The 23,274-nt window shown below is 39.2% G+C and overlaps 1 protein-coding gene across 1 annotated transcript in view; it reads left to right on the top strand.

The window, feature by feature from the left end:
* LOC115433988 (ankyrin-3-like) overlaps window positions 1-23,274 on the top strand; it is a 104,622-nt gene that overhangs the window by 44,675 nt on the left and 36,673 nt on the right. The window contains 17 exon segments of the mRNA XM_030155620.1: window positions 1,479-1,577; window positions 2,406-2,504; window positions 3,155-3,253; window positions 3,818-4,015; window positions 4,128-4,226; window positions 5,476-5,574; window positions 6,206-6,304; window positions 6,406-6,603; window positions 7,934-8,032; window positions 9,726-9,824; window positions 12,655-12,852; window positions 13,779-13,877; window positions 14,521-14,619; window positions 14,797-14,895; window positions 15,021-15,116; window positions 17,723-17,795; window positions 21,853-21,976. Coding sequence (XP_030011480.1) covers window positions 1,479-1,577; window positions 2,406-2,504; window positions 3,155-3,253; window positions 3,818-4,015; window positions 4,128-4,226; window positions 5,476-5,574; window positions 6,206-6,304; window positions 6,406-6,603; window positions 7,934-8,032; window positions 9,726-9,824; window positions 12,655-12,852; window positions 13,779-13,877; window positions 14,521-14,619; window positions 14,797-14,895; window positions 15,021-15,116; window positions 17,723-17,795; window positions 21,853-21,976 — 1,976 coding nt within the window.

Genomic DNA, 23,274 nt, shown 5'->3' with positions numbered 1-23,274 from the left:
TGTTTGTTCATAACCTGCATGGCAATAAAATGATGAGCTTCCCATGAAGCTATAGAAGACCCTAACCATCAAGTAACAGCCAGTCTGATGAGATTACCGTCCCTTATTAATTTGTCAAATTTCTAGTCATCAATGTTTGCATCTCAAGCATTTTGCATGGGACCAAAGTAACAAGCTACCTTGACCTGCTTCTATGGAAACAAGGCCCACTTTGTCACACCAAAGCCAGGCAGCCACCGTCTGTGCCGGTTTATGGTTGGCATTGTCTTGGGCTTTGACAGGCTGGCAGATACAGTATTTGGTATGATTCATCCAAAAATGGATTTACTGATCTGAGGGCAGTGCATCGTGGTAAACAAATTTGCATAACGCTGTATGGAATGATGTTATGTCACTTTTGATAATAAAGCATAGAATGACTGACTCTACCAGGCAGGGTTTTTGTTAGTTTGCATTGAAGTGTGTTTTGTTTGGGATGTATGGGACGCCAGATTTCAGCTCAGTGGGTAAACATGTCTGTGGCACCTGCTATTCACTGTAATACGGCTTAGTTCAAATTTGGATTGGTTTAGTTAGACTCTTCAATGTCAGGTTTACTTTGTTTTGCCAGGTTGGAATGAAACCTTTTCTGCTGTCCTTCTGCTGTTTTGACAGCTGCTGCTCACTAAGCCTGTGGTTTTACCCAGAAATTACTTACTCTTAAGATGTTAACAACTGGACTTTAAATTAATCTGCAGGACCATTTCTGAAGATTAAGACTAAGATGAGGCTAATCTAGAAGAATACAAATATAGCAGGATAATTTGCAGTGATGTGCAAAATCCTCAGCCACCATTAGGTTTATTATTCTAGCAAAGTTCTAATCATCAGTTATATGTAATTCTCAGCCTCTGTATCATTATTTATGTCGATACAACCTGGATATATGGGAGATACAGTATGTACAGCATTAGAAACAGAGGTTTTAGAGGAAAAAAAAACATTTTTGTCTGATTTAGTTCTGACCTTTGATGCGTTTTAAATACTGTGCGCATACATCCTCTATTTTATTCATTTAAAATAGACAGAATATGTATGCTCATTTTAACCTTGTATAAACACTAAAGGTAAATGTTCTGTATATGGAAGTGTATAGATTTCCATTAAAAACTGGAGTTGTACTGTACACTCATGGCTGTGTAGTTTATTTTGTTTTGTCAGGTGCTGTGGTTTTGATTAAAACACATAGAAGCCTATACGTTAGAGTGAGTTTAACACTTTCTAGTTGTTGGCCCCATGTCTGATGCTTCAATAACCTTTCTCTGTCAGGTGTTGGTAGAATACTGTACAGTAGTGTGTTCGTGTGTGATAGGATGTGTCTCTACATTCTCTGCAGGCCTGTGTGTAATTGCATGTGTTGTTTATTTGACAAATTTTAATCAGATTTTTGTGTTTTTGTGTTTGCCTATGTCTGTGTTGCGGCCCTCTTCAACTCCCAGAGTGGTTTCACCCCTCTCCATATTGCCGCTCACTACGGAAACATTAATGTGGCCACGCTGCTGCTGAACCGAGGGGCTGCCGTGGACTTTATGGCACGGGTGAGGTTATTCTGCCCTCTGCTGTATGGGAGGGGTATCATCAATAGGCTACATACCACAGCAACACACAACTCTGAAATGTTGATACATAGTAATTTAGCTTTTCGGAAGGTTTTCTGAACTTTTACTATTTATATATTTAAGTCTGATTACAAGTTGCCTCTTGTGGTTACAGTGTGAAGATGTGATGCTATTACACTTAAATTCAGGAGGTAAATGCTGCTCTTTCTGAAGTAGAGGAAAACAACTTAAAAACAACCCCTACATGAGCTGTAATTTCTTTAATACAAGAAAATCTCATCTTAGCATTAACTAATAATATTTTTCAAGCAACACCAAGGTACAAAAGGTATTTTAAGTCGCAACAACTACCACTTTTCCATTAAATAAAGTATATAATGATCTGCTTCTCAGTGTTGTAATAGTTGCATCACTTCACTAGGTATTAGATTATAACATAGTAGAAGCACTAAGTATATTTATTATTGTATCTGTTGAAGAATGTGTGGTATTAAATGTGTGTTTGATATTTAAATAACCCAGAGTGTCAAGAGGAGCCTATAATTTGTATCATTTCATGGCCGAAGGAGTGTTAGTGTTTGCAGTTGTTTTTGACTGTAATTACAGGTTAGATCTAATGAGTCGAGCTACAACAGTGTAAGCAGATGGCATTAAACAAAGAAGCTGCCCCACAACTGATAATAAAAGGCTATGTGCCCTCAGCAGCAATGGAATGCATAAGGCCTACAGGATTTAACTCATCTACATATGTTAGACATACCGTACAAGCAATGACATCTAACTCTACTTTTTTTTATTTATATATAGAATGACATCACGCCGCTCCATGTGGCATCAAAAAGGGGGAACAGTAATATGGTGAAGCTGCTCTTGGACAGAGGGTCCAAAATCGATGCAAAGACCAAGGTGAGATGCTTCAGAGGTTTATAAGACATTAGGTACATGAATCATATGCTCCATGACTTTTTCTGTGTTCAGTTATAAACAAGAAAAATGAAAAATGGAGTTCATAATTGGAAAACACTGTGTTTTGTCTTTGTTTAAGCATTGGGCAAATTATATTACATGGCTTTTGGCAAAGTAAACTTTCCTTGTGGTCAGAAACAGTAGATACAGCATTTGTAAAGGACTTAATTTGGCTATTAATTGTGATTATTCCTTTCAGCTAGAATATAAACAATAAGAAAATAGCCACTTGTGCTTGTTAATCATCATTCTGCACCACACTGCATTGCTGACAAAACATATGAGGAACATAAAGTGTAAAAATATGTTAAGTGCAGAAACTGGATTTCGAAAACTAATTCACTAGTTTTCGTTCTGTCTTTAATTTGAGTTTCTGAAAACATCATTAGACATAAGAGATACATTATATTAGTATGGATTACGCATGATGCTTACATTAATAATTGTATGCATGAGCTGTGATCTGTGACATTTTACACCCCAAAAACTTTACAGATTTGATGTTGTATTAAGAGGATCCATACCCCCATGTAGTTTGTACAGCATTTCTGCATCTTTTTTGCAAACCACAAGCTCTGTGTGTTCTCCAGGACGGTCTGACACCTCTTCACTGTGGGGCGCGGAGCGGTCACGAGCAGGTGGTAGAAATCCTTCTAGACCGGGGAGCACCCTTCCTGTCCAAGACCAAGGTAGCTACTGGGATGATCAATTCCGGAGACGCTGCTTTTCGTAGAGTAGAAAAGGAAAGGTCACAAAACAGTCATGTTGTTTTTTCCTTTCACTGGCTGTCATAGAATAGTCAAATGAAGCGGGTTACACATTGTTGATAACACTGTCATACAGTTGTTTGCATACACTGGTTTCTTCACCACACAGAACAAGTTTTAATTTGTTATCCAATTAGATAGCTGGTCTGTTGTTGTTGCTGTAGTGCTGTCGCATTGTCTCCATAACATCTGTGCGACCTCTCCAGAACAGCCCGTCTCCGCTGCGTAGCCCTTCAGTTTGACCCCGCAGGACGACCAGTGTAACAAAATAGACATTGTTGTAATGACCTCGTTATAACAATGCTTCTGTAACCTTCTCAACAACTTCCTTCACAGTCTTTTCTGTGCAGCGAATGACCACACTCTAACTACTATGTCTGTCTGTCCACCTGTCTATGTGTCCGTCTGCGTGTGTGTTTGTCTTTTTCTTTGTCTCGCTCTCTCTTTCTCTCCCCCTCTCTCTTTCTCTACCTCTCTCTCCTGTAGAATGGCCTGTCACCGCTCCATATGGCGACTCAGGGGGACCACCTCAACTGCGTCCAGCTCCTGCTCCAGCATGACGTGCCTGTGGATGACGTCACCAACGACTACCTGACGGCGCTGCATGTCGCTGCGCACTGTGGTCACTACAAGGTGGCAAAGCTCATCGTGGACAAGAAGGCCAACCCAAACGCTAAGGCCCTGGTAAGAAGATGGACAGAAAGGGTGAAAATGTCCAGATGTTCAGGAGACTTTAAATGATTGCGTGTATCTGCGTTTCACATGGAGTTTTTGTCTTTCTGTCTGTTTTGTGCAGAACGGTTTCACTCCGCTTCACATTGCCTGCAAGAAAAACAGAGTCAAAGTGATGGAGCTGTTGCTGAAACACGGGGCTTCGATACAGGCTGTGACAGAGGTACTATACCAGTATATCCTATTGCTCTGTTTTTACCACTTTAGCTGTTATGTTTTAACATGAAATAATATCTCTTTAATATGTAACATGTCCACATCAAAATATCTTTAATCCTGAGGAGTCTGTAATATAAATGTCCAATTTTTCAACACCTGCTTATAATCACCTTTTTAGGCACTCCATATCATCTGATACCCTATGTGTTGCATATCAAAATGTGCAGAACATTCTCAGCTATCAGGAGAATAAAGATTTATCTGTACTGGGACACCGTGATGAAAATGTTGGGCCCTGATGCTGAAAAATTTGAAATCAGATGATGAAAAATGTGAAACAACTTATAAAAACACACCTTTACAATAGGTAAAAGGAAATTTGGAGATTACAGAGTGGAACATATGAAAAATAGCCAAATAGATTAATAATGCCTAAGATAAAAAAAAATTAAATGTTTTTTGAGTAAAAGTTTAGTTTAGTTTACTTTCAAGAAATGCAAAACAATGAATAATGAACTTTCAATCAATCAATCAATCAATCAACCAACCAACCAACCAATCAATCAATCAGGCAATCAAACACACAGTCAGAAATCAAAAAAGTGCATGGAAACAGTGCTCTTTTTCTCCAAACTGAGCATTCCTTGACTGAACATTGAGAAGTGGTATGAACAAATAAACTATCTACTTGGGCATGCTGCCTTCAGGGACCAACCAGAGGCTCTGTAAACCTCAAAACTTACTGCAGATAAAACAGACATCTTCTACACAAAATAACAATATGAAGTGATACATAAATTATTTCTATGCATGTTTTTTTGGCAGAGATATTAATAGAAATGTGCCCATGGTGCCCACTTCAGGTGAAGACTTCGAGGGGTTACCTTATGTGCTTAAGTTCAACTTAAGGAAAGTTAGTTTGGTCACCTGTCAGTGGCATCATATCCCTTTACTTATGTCCGTATTTAATGTTTCTGCGAGAGAATTAAATTACATAACATAGATATGCATCAATAAATGTGAGTAAAAGTTCTATTGCTCACATTACCTCTTCTGTAAACATGATTTCTGCCTGCCAGAAAATAAAAACTCCCATTATCACACGCTCCTTTACAACATCATCTACTGCTTATATTGCTACTGTTTAAATTGAGAGACCTTATAGTACCAGAAATGACAGAAGTGACTGTTTTTCTAAGGCTTGTTTTTTTCTTTTTTAATCATTATATAAATTATTGTGTTGTTTTCTGCAGTCGGGGTTAACGCCCATCCATGTGGCAGCGTTTATGGGGCATGAGAACATTGTCAACGCATTGATACACCATGGAGCATCACCAAACACCACCAATGTTGTGAGTGGATGATATATGTTATGCACTTTTTTTTTTTTTGATCCAGGTCTTTTCTATTTTCAATTTTCAAATACACAACAAGAAACATACAGCTTGAACATGAAACGACTGTATACAGTTCCTATCCACCCGCCCTCCCATCCATCCCACCCACCCCAAGTACTGAACCTACATTAACTTTATATACAGCCATACATACTATACTTACGTACAAAAATATATAAATCCCCTTCAAACAAAGTACATGTACAGACACATACATACACATATATATGCACACATATACACATATCTGTAAGTTCACATACACTTAAATAAATAAGGGAAAAGAGGATTAAAAATAAATGAATTAAAAAATAAATAAATAAAGCAAAAAGGTACACAGATATTGGAGTTACACAGATATGTTGGTAGTTTCCATACCGTCTACAAAGCTGATAAATGACTGCCAAATGGCATAGAATTTTCTGGTGAGACATAGTTTATGCACTTTTAAATGTTATTAAAATGCCTGTCCACGGTAAAACGATCCACATTTGTCTTAAATCTCACTGTGAAAATGCACTAAGTTGTAGGCTTCATTTTATGTGAAAAGCTCACGCTGACAGATTTCCATTTCTGTGTTCTCCAGAGAGGTGAGACGGCTCTCCACATGGCAGCCAGAGCAGGTCAGGCAGATGTAGTCCGGTATCTCCTCAAGAATGGAGCCAAGGTGGAGACAAAGTCCAAGGTCAGAATACCCTGTATTTCATTTTGAATCTCTCTTTGAAGGGAAAACAAACAAATGTTGGTAAAATACTGAACCTGAAGCCCCATTCTCCTTGTCTGCAGGATGACCAGACAGCGTTGCATATCTCAAGTCGGCTGGGGAAAGTAGACATCGTCCAACAGCTGCTGCAGTGCGGTGCCTCTGCCAATGCTGCCACCACCTCAGGCTACACCCCACTTCACCTGGCTGCCCGTGAAGGACACCAGGATGTTGCAACCATGCTGCTGGAAAATGGAGCATCACTCTCCTCGTCCACAAAGGTAGACTTAAAGAGTTACACAAATACACTCAGTATAGGACTGAAATGTGTCCCTTAATTCCACCTGACGTCATGCAGACAGGTACAAAAGCATAACAGCACAAGGCAAGTCCACTTACTCTAGTTCTATAACTCTCCACTAGTGGGCACCAGTGTCTGCAGGGTGATATGTTTATTTTTTTCTTTTCTGTCCTGGCTGTGCAGCTCCATACATTTCAGAGTTAGTCCAGTGATAGTATTCGATTAATAACATAAGACCTTTGCCTCAGGAAGTGTTGCTGATAATTTGAATGCCTAGTTATAATGGTGTCATATGAGTTATTGCACAAACCAAGGTCAAAAGGAAATGTGGACTAGATTTTATGAAACTGGCATGTGCCTGTGTGTAAGCATTTATGTGCTAGTTTGCTGGGGGCTGTCCTTGAAGTTGACCTGAAGTCAGTGGAACAAATTAATGAAGGGTAAACCCCATGGTGCCTGTGCTCTCTGTTTTCTTTCTCCCTGACTCCATTCTCTCTCCCACTCTCACTCATACACCACATCTTTTGGGACATCACCTGAGTCAATTTTTCAAGATAAAAAATGTCATACTAATCTCGGAACGGAGGAAATGGGGGATGGGGACACACATTGACTAATTTGTGATGTCTGTTAAACATACGTTTAACATAAAATGCCCTCATATTGTTTGATCTTCATCTTTCTAAGTTGTCATTGACTGTTTATATACTGTATGAGCACCAATCGTCAATGATAAAACAAATGAGGTCAAGTGTTTCTGAGCGTGGAATAAGAATCTGTGGGAGTCCCACGTTCCTCTGGAAAATATGACCTAATGTCCTAAAATATCATCACATACGCACAGGAAGAAAGCCAAGATTAACACGATCATGTTACATAACAGTCACTTATAGACACAGTGAGCATATTTTCTCATGAAATCACATATTATGCAGTTTATGACACATACATGCAGATGCATTTTTTTTTTCCACAGTGGCATTTTAGTTTATTTATGATGTTAAACACTAATGTAAAATTTCAACCCAAAACCTATATTCCCTATTTTGACTTCACTAATATTGTCTTTACTGTAGTAGAAATGTCAGTTGGGGAGACACTAAAGTCCCACAATTTTTTTGATGTATTTAGATTGTTTCATTCATGTTAAATTCAGATGACATAAACACATACCCGTGAGAAACTATGCTGTTATGAGGAAGGAGATGACACGACATCATAAAGAGCTGACCTAACCACCCAGCCAGTGCAAATACTGACTTCCTGTTTTCCTCTGTGCTTCATCATGTATCCTCTGCTGATTTTAACAGAAGGGATTCAGTCCTCTGCATGTGGCAGCAAAGTATGGCAAGATGGAAGTGGCCAGTCTGCTCTTACAGAAGAGAGCTGCACCTGATGCTGCGGGAAAGGTGAGATGTTGTTGAAGAAAAACAAGAAGCACTGAATACTTTTTTCATTACTTCGTCAACGTTGCCCAACCTTCATATATTTGAGGCTATTTTCACATGTTTTGCTGTTTGCTCGCATGAGCTGTTGGAATAGTGATTTATTCAGCAACGAAATTCAGAAACATTTGAACCCCATAGGCAGGTAAAAGGCTGCTTTCTCACAGTGATACCCAGAAGTCGGAAAGTAGAACATTTCTACATTTCTCCTGAGATACAGCACACAAACGGGCTGAGTGAAAAACTCTTTTAGAGGCTGCAATCACACATCATACTGCAATTCTCACTGTGTCGTGCCCTTATCTAATCTAACAGAGAGAGTATGCAGAGCCCTTTCCAATCTGCAGCTGGTAGAGGGTTGAAGGAATGTCTGGTTTAAGACCTATCCCAGGACATCACAGCTAACAGATGCTTGTCCTGTTGTGAAACCTTCTGGGCAGATTTGCTTTTATTCCCCTGATAGCAGGCTCTCATTCTTCTGGACACATACAATCGTGTACATATGCACAGACACACATACTGACACACTTTAGAACAGGCCTACTGGCACTGATTCCAGTATTTGCTTGTTGTGTGTGTGTGTGTGTGTCTCTGCCACCGTCTGAGAGCAGTTAACATAATGGTAGTCAGGTATGATAATGAAGCTTCCACGCTGCTTGATGGTGTCACGCTAAAATCTGTCCCATTGTAGGTCTAAATACAAAGCAACTTGTTACTGCGGCTGAATTACACTGGTTTACTTCTCACAGCACAAAAAACCTTATTTACTTGAAATCCTGTCTAATGTTTTGTCTAAAAGCATATCCCTCCAGAAAAGAACTAATACTGTTTTCTTTTTATAATGACTTTTTACATCAGATGACAGCATTTTCCATAGAACCACACCCAGCTGAATATTTTTTTCCCATGCACTGTGGAGCACAGATGTGTCATGGCACTATAGTACGGCGCTGTATCATAACATGGTGTTGTCATAATCACCACAGACTTCCCATCATTGTATCTAGGTTTTATGTTGGATGTGGTTTCTACTACTGAAGATTTAGTGTTGCTATGTTTTCCACAATCTGGTGCTGAGTTATTCTTTAAAGATCAGCTGTAAATTAGCAAAGGGAAAAAACAAAGCACCAGTCATTTGAATAGTTAAATAGTGGGATGTTTTGTTAACTTACTGATCATCTTGGTGAGTCAGTCTTGAGTGCTGAGGGGCATTACTGACTAAGTTGAGTACTGTGTATAAAACTAAAGTATTATCGTCTCACCCACAGGGCTTGGTTTTTAGTGTATATAGTGTCGCATGATAAGGAAATAAACTAGAAAATAATACAACAGGCAGTAAAAAACAGCTTTCTTTAATATTACTAATCCTCCTTACACTGCAAAAAAAAAAAAAAAAATTGTCACATTGTTGTCATCATCTTCCTGTAACTGTCCTGATTCAAGCATGACATGGTTGTACTGAACTTTGTCCCCTTGTACTAAGTATTTTCCATTAATTTGACATCTTTTTCTCTCCACACCATCACATTGAGCTCTCATTTTTCTTATCAGTGTCTTCGCGTGTGTGTGTGGGTTCAGTCATTTTCTAACCTTGTGTTGCATGCCTCTGTGTGGATGTGTTTGTGCGTATGTGCGCGTGTCTGGGTGGGTGTTTTAGAGTGGGCTAACTCCACTGCATGTAGCCGCTCACTACGATAATCAGAGAGTGGCACTGCTGCTGCTGGATCAGGGAGCTTCCCCACACGCTGCTGCCAAGGTATACACACGCAAACATACTAAGATGAATATGAATGGCTTCATTGCCAACTGAGACTGTTAACAACCCTCATCAGTACGTATGCAGACCTAATGCTCATTCATAACGCTTGTATTTCATCCTGTCTCTTTGAAATTGTGAGTGAATGTGTGGCTTTTTCTTCCAGTTCAGTAAAGTCTCTGAAAATCCCTCCACTTGCCAGAATTTAGCCCTTCCTGTCATCATATTGGGTTTAGCGGTAGATGACGTGCTATTTTTCATATTTCTCATAAAAGCAAAACTAGAAAGCTTACATTAACTTGCATGTTGTAAATTACTTCACGGTCTGTCACTATGTCAAACCACCCACTTTTGTGAAGTCTGGTCCAAAGTTGTAAATTTTGTGTGCTTCTTATAAAAAAAGAGAAAACAACAAGCATTTATATGTACTGCTCTAAGTACTGCTCTTGTTGAAATGTCTGACACCCATAAACACACATGGTCAGTGAAATATGGTCCAGTTGCGGTCAGTCTCCTGCTAGGCTTTGGGAACTGATCAAAACCACAAAACAACTACAAGTATGAGCAGAATGACAGAACTAGACACCAGGAAAAAAAATAGTAAAAAAGCGCTTGTTTTTTGGCTGCAACCTCAACAAACACTCAGAACAGACATCCTGCGAGGGGAAGACGAAAGCTTGTAAACCTACTTTATATTTGCTTGCCGTCTCCTTTTTTGTCACTATCTCTGTCTCCTACAAGCTCTTAATCTGCATCTGTCTGTTTATTCCTCGCTGTTTTTCTTTTTACTTTTCCTGTCTCCTTTCCTCCCACAGTCTTAGTCATTCCTCCCTGACCCCCTTTTTCTCAGTTTCTCCGTCTATAAATTGTTTCTCACTTGGCGGGGTACTAAAGTTGGTATGCTTGGGCTAATTTAAGCATTCTGGAACAGGATCAATCTTTGTGTACTAAATGGGTTTTCCTGAAGCTTTTTCACACAGACACACAAATACAGACGCTGATTGATCCCATGATTGCGGTATTAGATTTGATACGTGTATACAGTCATGTCTCTGCATAAGACTGTCCACACCAAGTCAGACAGCAGGATCTGAAAATATTAATTTGGTTTATAAAATATGTTTTCCATATGCAGTGTAGTCATGACAAATATGAGGTGGATATTATAGAGCTCTCCATACTTTGTCCACAGGGGCAACAACCAAAAAAAAGAGAAAGCTCTGCCTTCATTCTCTCCTCTTAAGATATGAATAAATGACAATCAATAACCATTCTTTTTATTGTCAGTTTAACACATATTAATTTAGTTTATGCATTGTTTCATGAGTGTGTATTTAACCCATAAAGACCCAAACATCCACTGGCGACCAAAACCATCTACTGATCTAAAATGTTTAATACCTGTTGATCCACTAATCATATCAATACATGTAAATAATAAATGGTGTAAAATGTAGTTGGTCATCTTTTCATGGTCATCAGATATGACCCATTTGGATGTTCAGAGGCTCCGTAGTGAACTTAGAAACACCGTCATCTTCTGTAACACTGATTCATCAGTAAAATCCATGGAGTTTGATCAATGACGATGGATGGAGACACTTGGTTCATGTTCAGTTAATGATAGGTTTGACTGAAAAATTCACTTTTTTTTCCAGTTTTCTCTGTTTCTGATATAATAACCCTCAACTTTAATCAGAACTTTTATAAACATCTGCATGATCAGTAAAATAAATATAGGACAATACATGATTTTCACTGAAAAAATGGCAAAATACAGAGGATAATATTACAATAAATGGTGATAAATCACATAATAAAAGGTAAATAGAGTGAAAGATTCATATGTGAACTGCCACAAAAGTAGCACCGGGTCTTTATGGGTTAATGTTGTAACTAAATATAATTTGAACATCACTGAATGTGGATATTTTTAGCCCAATTTCTAGGTCACTTTTGTTTTGACTGAAACTGGCTTATCTTACATGATTAATAATGTCCTGCACAATCATACAAGATACTGGACATTTTTATTGATTTATACTACATTTATGCCCACACCTGTTGTCAACAGCACATTAATCTGTGTTGCACTATGGATGAACATTGGCAGGTAATTTGTCTGAATTTAGGGTTGGGTTCTTTAACCCATAAAGACCCAAAGATCCAACAACAACCAAAACCATCTACTGATGTAAATGTTTAATATCTGTTGATCCACTAATCTTGTCAATACATGTAAATATTTGGTGTAAAATACAATTTGTTATCTTTTCATGATAATCAGATATGACCCATTTGGATGTTCAGAGGCTCCGTAGTTACCTTGGAAACACCGTCATCTTCTACAACATTGATTCACCAGTAAAACCCAATTAGTTTAATCAGTGACAGTGGATGGACACACTTGTTTTTATTCAGTTAATGATACAGTTTACTGAAAAAGTACTTTTTTTCTTCAGTTTTCTCTGTTGTGATATAAGAACTTTTCAATTTATGCGGAGTTCTCATGAACATCTAAATTTGATATAGGAAATTAAATATAAATACTTGATTTACAGTGAAAAATGCATATACGGAGGATAATATTAAAATAAATGATGATAGATCACTTAAGAAAGGTTAAATATAGAAAAAAATTCATTTGGGAACTAACACAAAAGTACCACTGGGTCTTTATGGGTTAAAATCCACAGCAGTGAGATCTCAGGAAATGTTTTATGTGAAAAGTTGAAATGATATTAGACATTCAATTTTAGCAGACACTCCTAATGAGAATCATAGTTGTACATTGCTGAGTATAATCACTTCTCTTGCCCTGCCCCCTCAGAATGGCTACACGCCTCTCCACATCGCTGCCAAAAAGAACCAAATGGAAATTGGGACCACACTACTAGAGTACGGCGCCGACACCAACGCAGTGACGCGGCAGGGCATCAGCCCCATTCACCTGGCAGCACAAGAGGGCAGCGTGGACTTAGTTTCGCTTCTGTTGGCCAAAAACGCCAACGTCAATGTGTGCAATAAGGTAGAGCATTCACAAAAAACATATAAGTACAAAGATGCTGGCACATCTCACACTTTCACATAGTAATAAGTTAGGTCATTTTTTTTGCCTGGTACCTTGTTTATGTAACTCTCCATTTTTATGGGTTCAGTGTTTAATATTTAGTGACATCTAGTGGTGCAGGTGCAGATTGGAGCCGACTGAATCCAACAAAAGAGGCTTTTTAGTTAAGGGCGTATTAATACTGTTCCACACTCACCAACATAGTACAGGAGGTAACAGTAAGGCACTTTAATGCTGGATGCCATCCACTTGAAAATGTAGAAATGATAAGAAGATAAGATGAGATGACATAAGATAAGATAAGATAAGATAAGACTTTATTGATCCCACCATGGGGACATTTAACAGTTTACAGCAGCAGTATGCAACACACCAGTGTAAAAGAAAGGCAGGTAGAAATAAACGTTCTTAAAAGTATAAAGATTTAAGTATAACGTTTAAAGATATTTACATATTTACATAGTGGTTGCACATATACATGATGTGATACAGGGGTAGTGGAGAAGAGGAAGTCTGTTTTCAATGGACCCTGTGGAACATGACCTAATCCACCTGCACAACAGATCTTATCTTCATGTGATGAAACATGATCTTATCCAATATCATATTGAATGTTTGCAATCAGATACATTCTACATCTCCCTGAATCTTACACACTGGACCTTTAAATTTAAACTTTCATCAGCATTTGTAAGCATAACAAATACTTGCTCAGTATCAGCCAGGAAAAAACAAAAAAATATTTAGTAGACTTAGTTTTATAGTATTATCATGCAACATTCTCTCCTGTTAGATCTTACTACATCATGCTTCAGTCTTTTGCTTTCTATATGTGTTGCCTTCAAAACAACAATTTTATTTGTGTGTGTCTTTTCCTCATCCAGAGCGGACTTACACCTCTCCACTTAGCAGCTCAGGAGGACAAAGTCAACGTTGCAGAAGTCCTTCTCAACCATGGGGCGGATGTAAACCCCCAAACAAAGGTAAAGTTCAATCCCACACAAACACACATACACATATACACATACAAATAGCTAAGGATTTTATGCATAATATTGCATTTTTATCCATCATTGTCTTGATGTGACCTGGAATCACACAGACACACACCCTTGTTCACACGCAAATCATATCAGGTTGTACATGAATAAAGTATTGATACTTGAGTGGATGGTGCTCATGACTTTGTTGATGCAGACCACACTGAGAGAAAAACACATGACGCACACATGAGCACACACATGCTCTAATTAAAATGAACCTGTAGACGTTGAAGGTTGGCTAACACAAGGTTAAAGACTGTGTGCATATGTGCTGAGAGGACACTTTACAGCAAATTCACTCACTGATCTCATCCATTACATTTATGCTATGTACACACAATTCAGCTGTGATGTGAAATATGATGCGGCATTTGAGTTATATTTAGAGTCGGTGATGACATGCTGAGAAGAGGAAGCTGATCCATTTTTTTTGTTTGAATTATGGGTTTATTTTTGCGCTATAACATCAGAAATTCTTACAGGGTCACAGAGTTGGAATAGTGCTTTGGAGCTATCCTTTTCTCTTGTTTCATCTCGTTGCCCTTTATCTCTGCGTCTCTTCTTTCATCTTTAATTCACTCAGATGGGTTACACTCCATTGCACGTGGCTTGTCACTATGGCAACGCAAAGATGGCAAACTTCCTGCTGCAGAACCATGCCAGAGTCAATGGCAAAACTAAGGTAGACAAACACTACTCGCCGTCCCGCACATTTCACAGCCTTGTTTTGCTATATTTGCCAGGGCTTTTTTTATTTATTTTATTATTTTTGTTTACACCAACTTTCTCCATCCTGCTCCAAGGGCTTAATTACATCGACGCCCTCAGCCCTGATATAACTTTATATGTCTCTATTTAGAACGGGTACACTCCTCTACACCAAGCAGCTCAACAGGGACACACCCACATCATCAACCTGCTGCTTCAGCACGGAGCTTCGGCCAACGAGCTCACCCTGGTCAGTGCACAAACACAATTGCATGCGCTTGCTAACGGTACAGCCGCTTAATCAAATTCTGAATGCTGTTTGTGTTTCGTGTTTGTCTGATGTGAATAACCTGCTGCTGGTCTGTTACCTGTCAGAATGGGAACACTGCCCTCTCCATTGCACGTCGTCTTGGGTACATCTCTGTGGTGGACACTTTGAGGCCCATGACAGATGAAAACCTGACCTCCATGGTGAGACACACATCATTTGTGTAGTTCATTTATGTCATAACACAGTTGTTCTATAGTTGCAGAAAAAATTATTAGACCACCCTTGTTTTCTTCAATTTTCTTGTCCATTTTACAACTGGTACAACTAAAAGTACATTTGTTTGGACAAATATAATGACAACAACAACAATAGCTCATAAGAGTTTCATTTCAGAGCTGATATCTATCCATTTTCCATGGTTTTCTTGATAATAACCAAAATCACTTAAGTTCTTACATCAATATGGCATTGTACTGCCAAAAACAGTGCTTTTAGGCATTCCATGTTTTCTGTCTGTTTTAGTCACATGATACACACAGGCGTTAGTACTTGATTGCATAACCATTGTTTTTGATGACTTTTGATAGTCTAATAATTTTTTCTGCAACTGTATGTCTTTTGTCCATTTAAATACACTGTTGCCCATAAAGTTGGAATAAGATATTTTTTACCTCTTCTTATGAAATGATTGTCACCATTTGATTTATTCTTGATAGATAAAGTGTATCTAGGGCTTAGTATGTAATCATTGCACCACGTCATTACGGATGTGTATAAATAGGAATAAAAAGAGGAATGTGTCTGAAAGCAAAATGAGACCAACTTTTGGGCAACAGTGTATTTTGCTAGTAATTTACAATCTCTCATTTTAGGAAAAGAGTTGATTCTAGCTGTTTTTATACTAGAAAGCTATCTTAAAACACATTCAGGATTACCAAATAAATCACAATTTACCACATGAGACTTTTGGGGTTTTTTGTATCAGGTATTTATTGTGCATTTACCCATAAAGACCCAGTGCTACTTTTGTAGCAGTTCTAATTTTTTTTAATATATATATTTAACCTTTCTTAAGTGATTTATCACCATTTATTATAATGTTATCCCCTGCATTTTGTGTTTTTTTGTGAAAATCAGGTATTTTCCTGATCATTTCTAAATTTACTAATCATGTAGATGTTCATAAAAGTTCAGTTTAATGTTGAGGGTTATTATATCAGAAACAGAGAAAACTGAAGGAAAAGTGACTTTTTCAGTAAAGATATCAATAATTGAATGTTAAAAACAAGCGTCTACAGCCACTGTCATTGATCCAACTCCATGGGTTTTCCTGGTGAATCAGCGTTGTAGAAGATGATGGTGTTTCCACATTCACTACGGAGCCTCTGAACATCCACATGGGTCATATCTGATGACCATGAAAAGATGACAAACTGTATTTTACACCAATTATTTACATGTATTGATAGGATTAGTGGATCACCAGGTATTAAACATTTTAGCTCAGTAGATACTTTTGGTTGTCGGCAGCTGTTTGGGTCTTTATGGGTTAATCCAGTTGTGATCAATGGCCATTTCAAAAGCTTTACAAATGTGAAAATGCACAAAAGCGACAAGTCAAATAAAACCCAAAAACAAATCCAGTTTACAACAAATAGTATGGAAGTGCAAGCTTTTTTTCAAGTGTGAAATGAATGCCAGTAGCTGTTGCAAATGTGCAAAATCAATCTAGAAATAGGCTATGCTTTAAAAAGCTGTTTATGGTTAAAACCTAATGTACTATTAAACCACAGCTTGGTTATTTATGTGTAGCGTAATAGATTAACTTGAGTAACTGACTTTTGGTTCAGATTAAAAGTTTGGTAGTCTGCCAGCAGGACACCATGAGTGGAGTCAGTGTGTGAATCCAGTAAATTATCCCACAATTCAGTCAGTCAGTCACGCTGTCTCACGTGTGTGATGTCCTGAATGCGATAAAGAGAGAGAAGGCTTAAATTGGAGCTTAAGGTTTCTCCTCAAATAGCTCAGGTCACTAACAGTGATCCCATCCACGCACATGTCTGTTGGGAAGTAGGAGGGGACATGAGTGAAAACAAGGGATGAACCTGGGAGGGGAAGGGGAGGCAGTGACGGGATGAAAAGGGGACAGGGATGTGAGGAAAGACACTGAGTGAAGAGAAGAGTCGGACAACGAGGTCACAGAGGATCCTGCACAATCAGCAACAAAGTACATCACTCACAACCGTCTCCATCCACAGTGAACAAGCTTAAAGATCAAGGTCATTTCCATAGACCTTCATATGACTGATCTATTATTCATTGTGCACAGGCCCCTGCTGTTGTTTTATGTGTCTCTTGAACCCACTGCCGGAGCCTATGAGACCTTTATTGGTCTACAGTGTGGGCGTAGAGTGAATTCTAATGTATCATAGTGTCTGACAGGCCATAGTTTCTGTTTAACATCAACATTTCCACTCTTTACATTACAAATATAAGGAGTGGAAATGTTGTTGCTCTACTGATTATCTTATGGTATGTGTAGTGTGTTATTGCTACGTAGACAACAAAAAGGGGACTGTTTCTATCACCTGAGAGTTGAGTGCAGTACTTGGATATCTATATATAACCCCCTAATATTGTATTAAGAATGTACCACGGCTCATTATTTTCTTTCCCATCATAATATGGGTTATGAGATTTTTCCGAGGGATTTTTCCAACCCAGAAAAGAAAACATTCTCTTTGTTATTCTTTCTGCTTCTTAAGTTTACTAACTTTAATGCTCCATTTAATTTGCACATCCTCAGGCTGCAACAGAAAAACACAAAATCAACGTCCCAGAGACCATGAACGAGTTCCTCGATATGTCGGACGATGAAGGTATGAAGAAGTGCTAATACTGTGTGTTCATTCAACACATTTTCAACCAATTAGTATTAAACTGTTTGAGACTTTGAAATGAATGTTTGACTTGTGTTTAATATTAATACACAGCATGATTTCCATAAACTTGTGACTGTGTGTCATTTTCATTAATTTTGCATGTTTCACTGTATGTGTGTCCAAATCACACAGTCCGGGCCAATGTGCCTGAAATTCTCAATGAGGACTCTTTTTCAGATGCTGAAGAAGGTATTTGCCGTCTGAACTGTAGTGTTTTTTTTTTTCCATTAACATAATGCGCTTTTCCAGCACTCATCTATCAACCTTTTGCTATAGTGCTATTCTGCTTTGCTGTTCATTTTCCTCAGAGTTGAAACTTACTTAGACAATTTTTGGATAATGCACTTACATCATCGTCCAGCAAAAGGCATGGTGTGAACATCCGTAAAGCTTTGTGTGTCTTTGCCTTGCATTTTTAATTTATACTTTGCTAGTATCAAACAAAAGCTTCAATTTTACCTGAAAAAAACAATCAGTGTTCTATGTTAAGCTGGACTTTGTTTCTGGCAGGTTGGAAATGTTGCGGTTCTGTTCATAAACTGACACTGCTGATGTTATTTTCACTGCAGCTTGAAAAAAACCCCAAAACACAGATTTGTTATTTTTAACTGAGCTCTGTGAATCAAGCGTGGATCGTCTTGTCAAACGCGCTTTTGTGAAGCTTCTCGCTAACTTTAGTGTGTCTCTTTGAAGCAAATGCTATGTGAAAATAAATAAAACAAGGTCAGCGCGAGTTGATTTATAATTTAGAGGGCCTAACATAGCCGAGCATACAGTACATCCAGTGAAATCTTAAAGGCTTGCTATGTGAAGCATTGGACAATTACATAACATCCGTAATAGCAGAAGGGTGGCTGATGTGATGCTGAAAGGCCAAACAACACAGTTAAGTTTATGGTACAAGTCACATAGTTTTAGGCTACCCACTTGAATGTCCTGGCCTTTGTTTGGAGCCACAGAGCCAACGGGCTTGTAAAATTGATGAGCTTGTTCATGGGCTGTTGCTTAGGGGGTGTGGAGTTTCTGTGTCAGGTGATACAGTGAAACTCAACAAGTTACATCCACGTATTGGCACACGTACACACATATGAAGCAAATGATGGATGAGTTCACCCTGTACAGTAGCTGAAAGATGAAGATCATTGTCATATTCATGATCCGGTGTGTTATCATCACGCAGGAATTATAAATAACAGTATCCATGGCCTCATGTTCTCCACATAAACTGTTTATACAATGTGCATAATTCATCAGCGTTGTACTTGGAACACTGGAAATATACACCAACTGGCAGTGGCAGCCTTTATATTCACTTTGCCTAGCGCTACTCTGGCTTCCCTTAGCTGTAGCATTCAGGCCTGTGTGCCTTCTGCTTTGTAGGATGTGTTTTGTTTTTTTTTCTTTGTGAGAATATGTGCGAGGGAGCAAGAGCAAGAGAGAGAGAACTTGTTGTGTAGCCAGTAAGAAGTGTCCACATCACTCTTAATCCTATATAAGGGAGGCCTATCCTATTAGGCTGTGGGTTGAAGTGAGTGTGACAGGTCACTCCTGGTCAGGTTGTGTGTGTATGTGTGTCCTGCTTATGCAATTACACGCTTTCTATAGATTACTATACCTACACACCGAACCATCCTGAGACAGCTTAACTCATTCTAACTGTGTTTTAATCACATCAGTACTTATTCACTATTACTGCTTTTAACATACAATCAATGCAGTTAATTCTTCTTGCATAATTATTCTAAAAATAGTTTTATGTTGTGTAAGTTTTAAGTCAGTTTGCAACATGCACAAGGAAAAACTTGACTTAAAACTGTTGCTCAACCGTTTAAAAAAGTGGTTAAATGTTGCGTGATGTGGTTATTTCATCAGTATTGCCCCCCCCCCTCAGTTTGTCATGCAGCCAGACTCTTTCTATGGAGGAAGAAGAGGCAGGAGGAGCGTTCAGTGAGAGTTTTCTAGTCTCTGTCACTGTCATGCACAAAGTTTCGTTTTTGTTGTTGATAAACTAACTTGAAGAAACGTCCTCGGCTGCGGAAAACCGCACTCAGACGCTGCTCGGGCGGAGTTTGTTGCCAACTGAGAGAGGGACGACACTTTCTCTGTCGTTTTAAATCCATTCAGATGAGCTTTCCTTGAGCCGCCTGCACGGGAGATTTAACCCCGGTGCTTCCACCTGCGTCAGATGGCTTGGACTAGTTTTTTTCTTTGGTCTGTTTTGCAGAGGGAGAGACGCAACGTTTAGTTTACGTTTCGTTTAATTGTGGAGTAAAAAAAAAAGTGGCAGGGAGATGCGCACCGCCTGCGCAACAGCACCAAAAGCGCACCAAAGGCTGGTGTGAGTGGAGTTAAACGCGTGGGGTGAAGAGAGGGCAACATTTTCCATCAGCACCAGTAGCACTGAATGGACTGCTTCATAGTCTAAACCACTCTCTGGATTTTGCCTCGAGTCTGGAAGTTTTTAGATACAGGGACATTTTGCACTAGAATAAAAAGTATCAGTATGGCTGCGTCAGACAGAGGTAAGTCATAGGACGTTTTGTGGTGTGTGTGTGTGTGTGTGTTCCCTCTCCAATATTTTACCATAATGATTTTCGTGATCTATAAATAATGCATATCCTAATGTAGGCTATGTGACGTTTATGATTATGGATTTTTGTTGGATAAGACGCATCATCTTATTATCAGGCTATATGTTGATTTGGCCTATATTTTAATATGTGGTCCTATTTGCTCTGTATAATGTGTGTGATTCGATGGTGTGTGTGTGTGTGTGTGTTTTGCTGGAGGAGGATTGGTGGTTGTGGTTGTGGAGGGAGTTGGTGGGTATGTGGGTGGGTGATCTGAGCTTGAATGGGACGGTGATACATTAATACAGCACCAGGGAGTCCAGGAAACTCCGGTTTGGTCAAGTTAGACAGAATAACAGGAAGTTTACGGATTTATAATACCATCAGAATAACGGTTCCCCACAGTAACGCTAATATTATTTCACCCCGGGTTCTGATTGTATTTTTTTCTCTCTCTGGTTTTAAGCATTAGTAGAAAAGATGGTTCATATGAAGGGCCTATAGTTGTAATATTACTGAATATACTCACCCGGAAGTAATAATTGTATTTAAAATAGGCTATCATACTCTGTTGGCTAATTTAATGATAAATAATCAATTTGAGAGGAGCAGTTTTAATGCGTTTATCAAGAGTGTGTCAGTATTTGACAGCCGAGAGAAGCCTTTTTTTTTTTAACTGAGGGTTTTATTTTGAAATCTGACACCGGAAGTGTTGCGTTTAGGTGCCGTGCGTCTTGACTGTGGTGCTGGTGTGTGATCGGAGTGCGGCAGTATCGAAGGCAGGGGGAGGGGCTGCGGTGAAGGAGCAGAGTGTTGCAGGCAGGACAGAGCTGGACATGAGGGAGAAGGAGAAACACTGTAGCCGCACCGCCGGCTTCATTGACCGGCGTGTCATCGTCCACCGGTCCGCCGATCGAGGTGCGGTGCGGTTTGAACCTTTTCTTGCTTGTTCACTGTTTTTTTTTCTGCTGTCTTTGGTGGCTGTAAAGCTGTAAAGCCTTCTGATGCGCTCTGTCTCTGAGTGTTGTCAAAGGAGCTGCGTTTGGTTTTACAGGAGAGCTTCAGATTTACCGCAAAGTGGTTTTGGTGCTGCCTCTAATGGCATTTTCCCTCATATTCATCATCCTAAAGCAGTGTGTCGCTGCTCAGTGTTGCAGCTTCTTGGCTTTTGTTGTCATGCCACAGTTATATGCATTGACTAAAAAGTTGCAGTGGGCTCTGCAGTTGTAGTGAGGTATGCTGGCTTTACGGACAGAGCTGAGAAATGATCTAAGGCCTCATTCTAAACACTCAAATCTCATAAATGGGCTTATGCCGACACAGTGGGCTTGTTTTTCTTTGCTGAGGTGCCGCATCGCCTCTTTTTTTTTCTGGATGGCCGTTTGAAGTAACAGGAGGGTTTTATGATTCCCCCCCTTCATCAGGTGACGATGCGATGACCGGGGATACTGACAAATACCTTCGGCCTCAGGACCTCAAAGAGCTGGGGGATGACTCCCTCCCTCAGGAGGGTTACATGGGTTTCAGCATCGGAGCCCGCTCAGCCAGGTAAGCACCTGTCAATGTCTGACACACACTTCAAAACACAGGAGATGTGCTCTGGTGCAGTGCTGGGATGGACTTACTCCAGCTTGTTCAATAAAACAGCAGATTGTTTTTGTTTTTCTCCTCAGAAAGTAAACTTGGTCTTGCTTACCATAATGTTCACACTATGATATGACAGCTATATTGTCATTAGGGCCATATTTTAGACACTATGCAGTACATCTAGTGTGTACAGTGGATGTTGAATTGAAATGTGCAGTCTCTCTCACATAGGCTATATACATTTACACCAACTGAATAATGGGATTTGCCAGAGAAAGCATCTGGAAAGTTGCCATCTAATGATTTCACCTGACAAAATGATTCAGCAGTTTGTGTGGCCTCATTCAAATCCACACAAAGATCGCAAACTGCTGATAAGTATAACACATGAGATGTGATCTTTGAACTCTGACACATATAGTATCCTCTTCTTTGGCTTTGCTCTAATTATTGGCAGCTGCAATAGTGAACAGGTTCACTAGGGGATCCAACGCAGACCAAGCTGCATTTTTAAAAAGAGAACAAAGTATGTAGTGGAAAACTGGCAAGCTCCAATGAAAACGCATCAACATCACACAGGACAAGTGTTGTGCAGCCCTGGTGTTTTCTGTAGCTGCTCGGACAGATGGCAGATGCACTATGATGGTTGGTTTAATAAAAAAAACAACAACAGAACCTATGGCAGGAAGCAGCCAATGTCAGCAGGCCACAGAAAATGGGAGAAACACGGTGGTACATGCAGGGATTCCATGTAAACAAGGCTGGTTTTAGGAGCCTCAGGGGTCATTATTGGAAAGAGTTTTTTACTTCCTGAATGGAATTATCTGAGTCATGATCAATTTAGAAGAAGCTGCCTGTTATTTCTATTAATGAAAAAAGACTGCACATTTGAGGCTAAGTTTTTAGTCCAGAGACAAATGCAAAGTGGAACTTTATTCCTATGTTTTCATTTTCTATAAAGTCAGTTATTGTAATTATTGTTCCTGTAAAATGTAAATTTGGTGATATTTGATTGAGCCATGAGCTGATTTTTAATGCTGAAGAAGTTTAATGAGCTAAACAAAACCCGTTAGCAAATCGATGTGAGTTTGAGCATTTGACTTGACACTGACTTGAAGGTTAACAATCTCTGTGACCACAAGGCAGTGACCAGCATCAAACTGCTGTTTTATCTATGGTCTATTGTTCATCTTTAATGACTTTTTTCTAAATTCTTCTGTACACACAGAGGCCCGGTAACTGTAGCTGGGTACAGTTTT

Source organism: Sphaeramia orbicularis, chromosome 15 (genome assembly GCF_902148855.1).
Source record: "Sphaeramia orbicularis chromosome 15, fSphaOr1.1, whole genome shotgun sequence".
NCBI classification, from domain to species: Eukaryota; Metazoa; Chordata; class Actinopteri; order Kurtiformes; family Apogonidae; genus Sphaeramia; species Sphaeramia orbicularis.
This window is presented reverse-complemented; position numbering and strand designations above follow the sequence as displayed.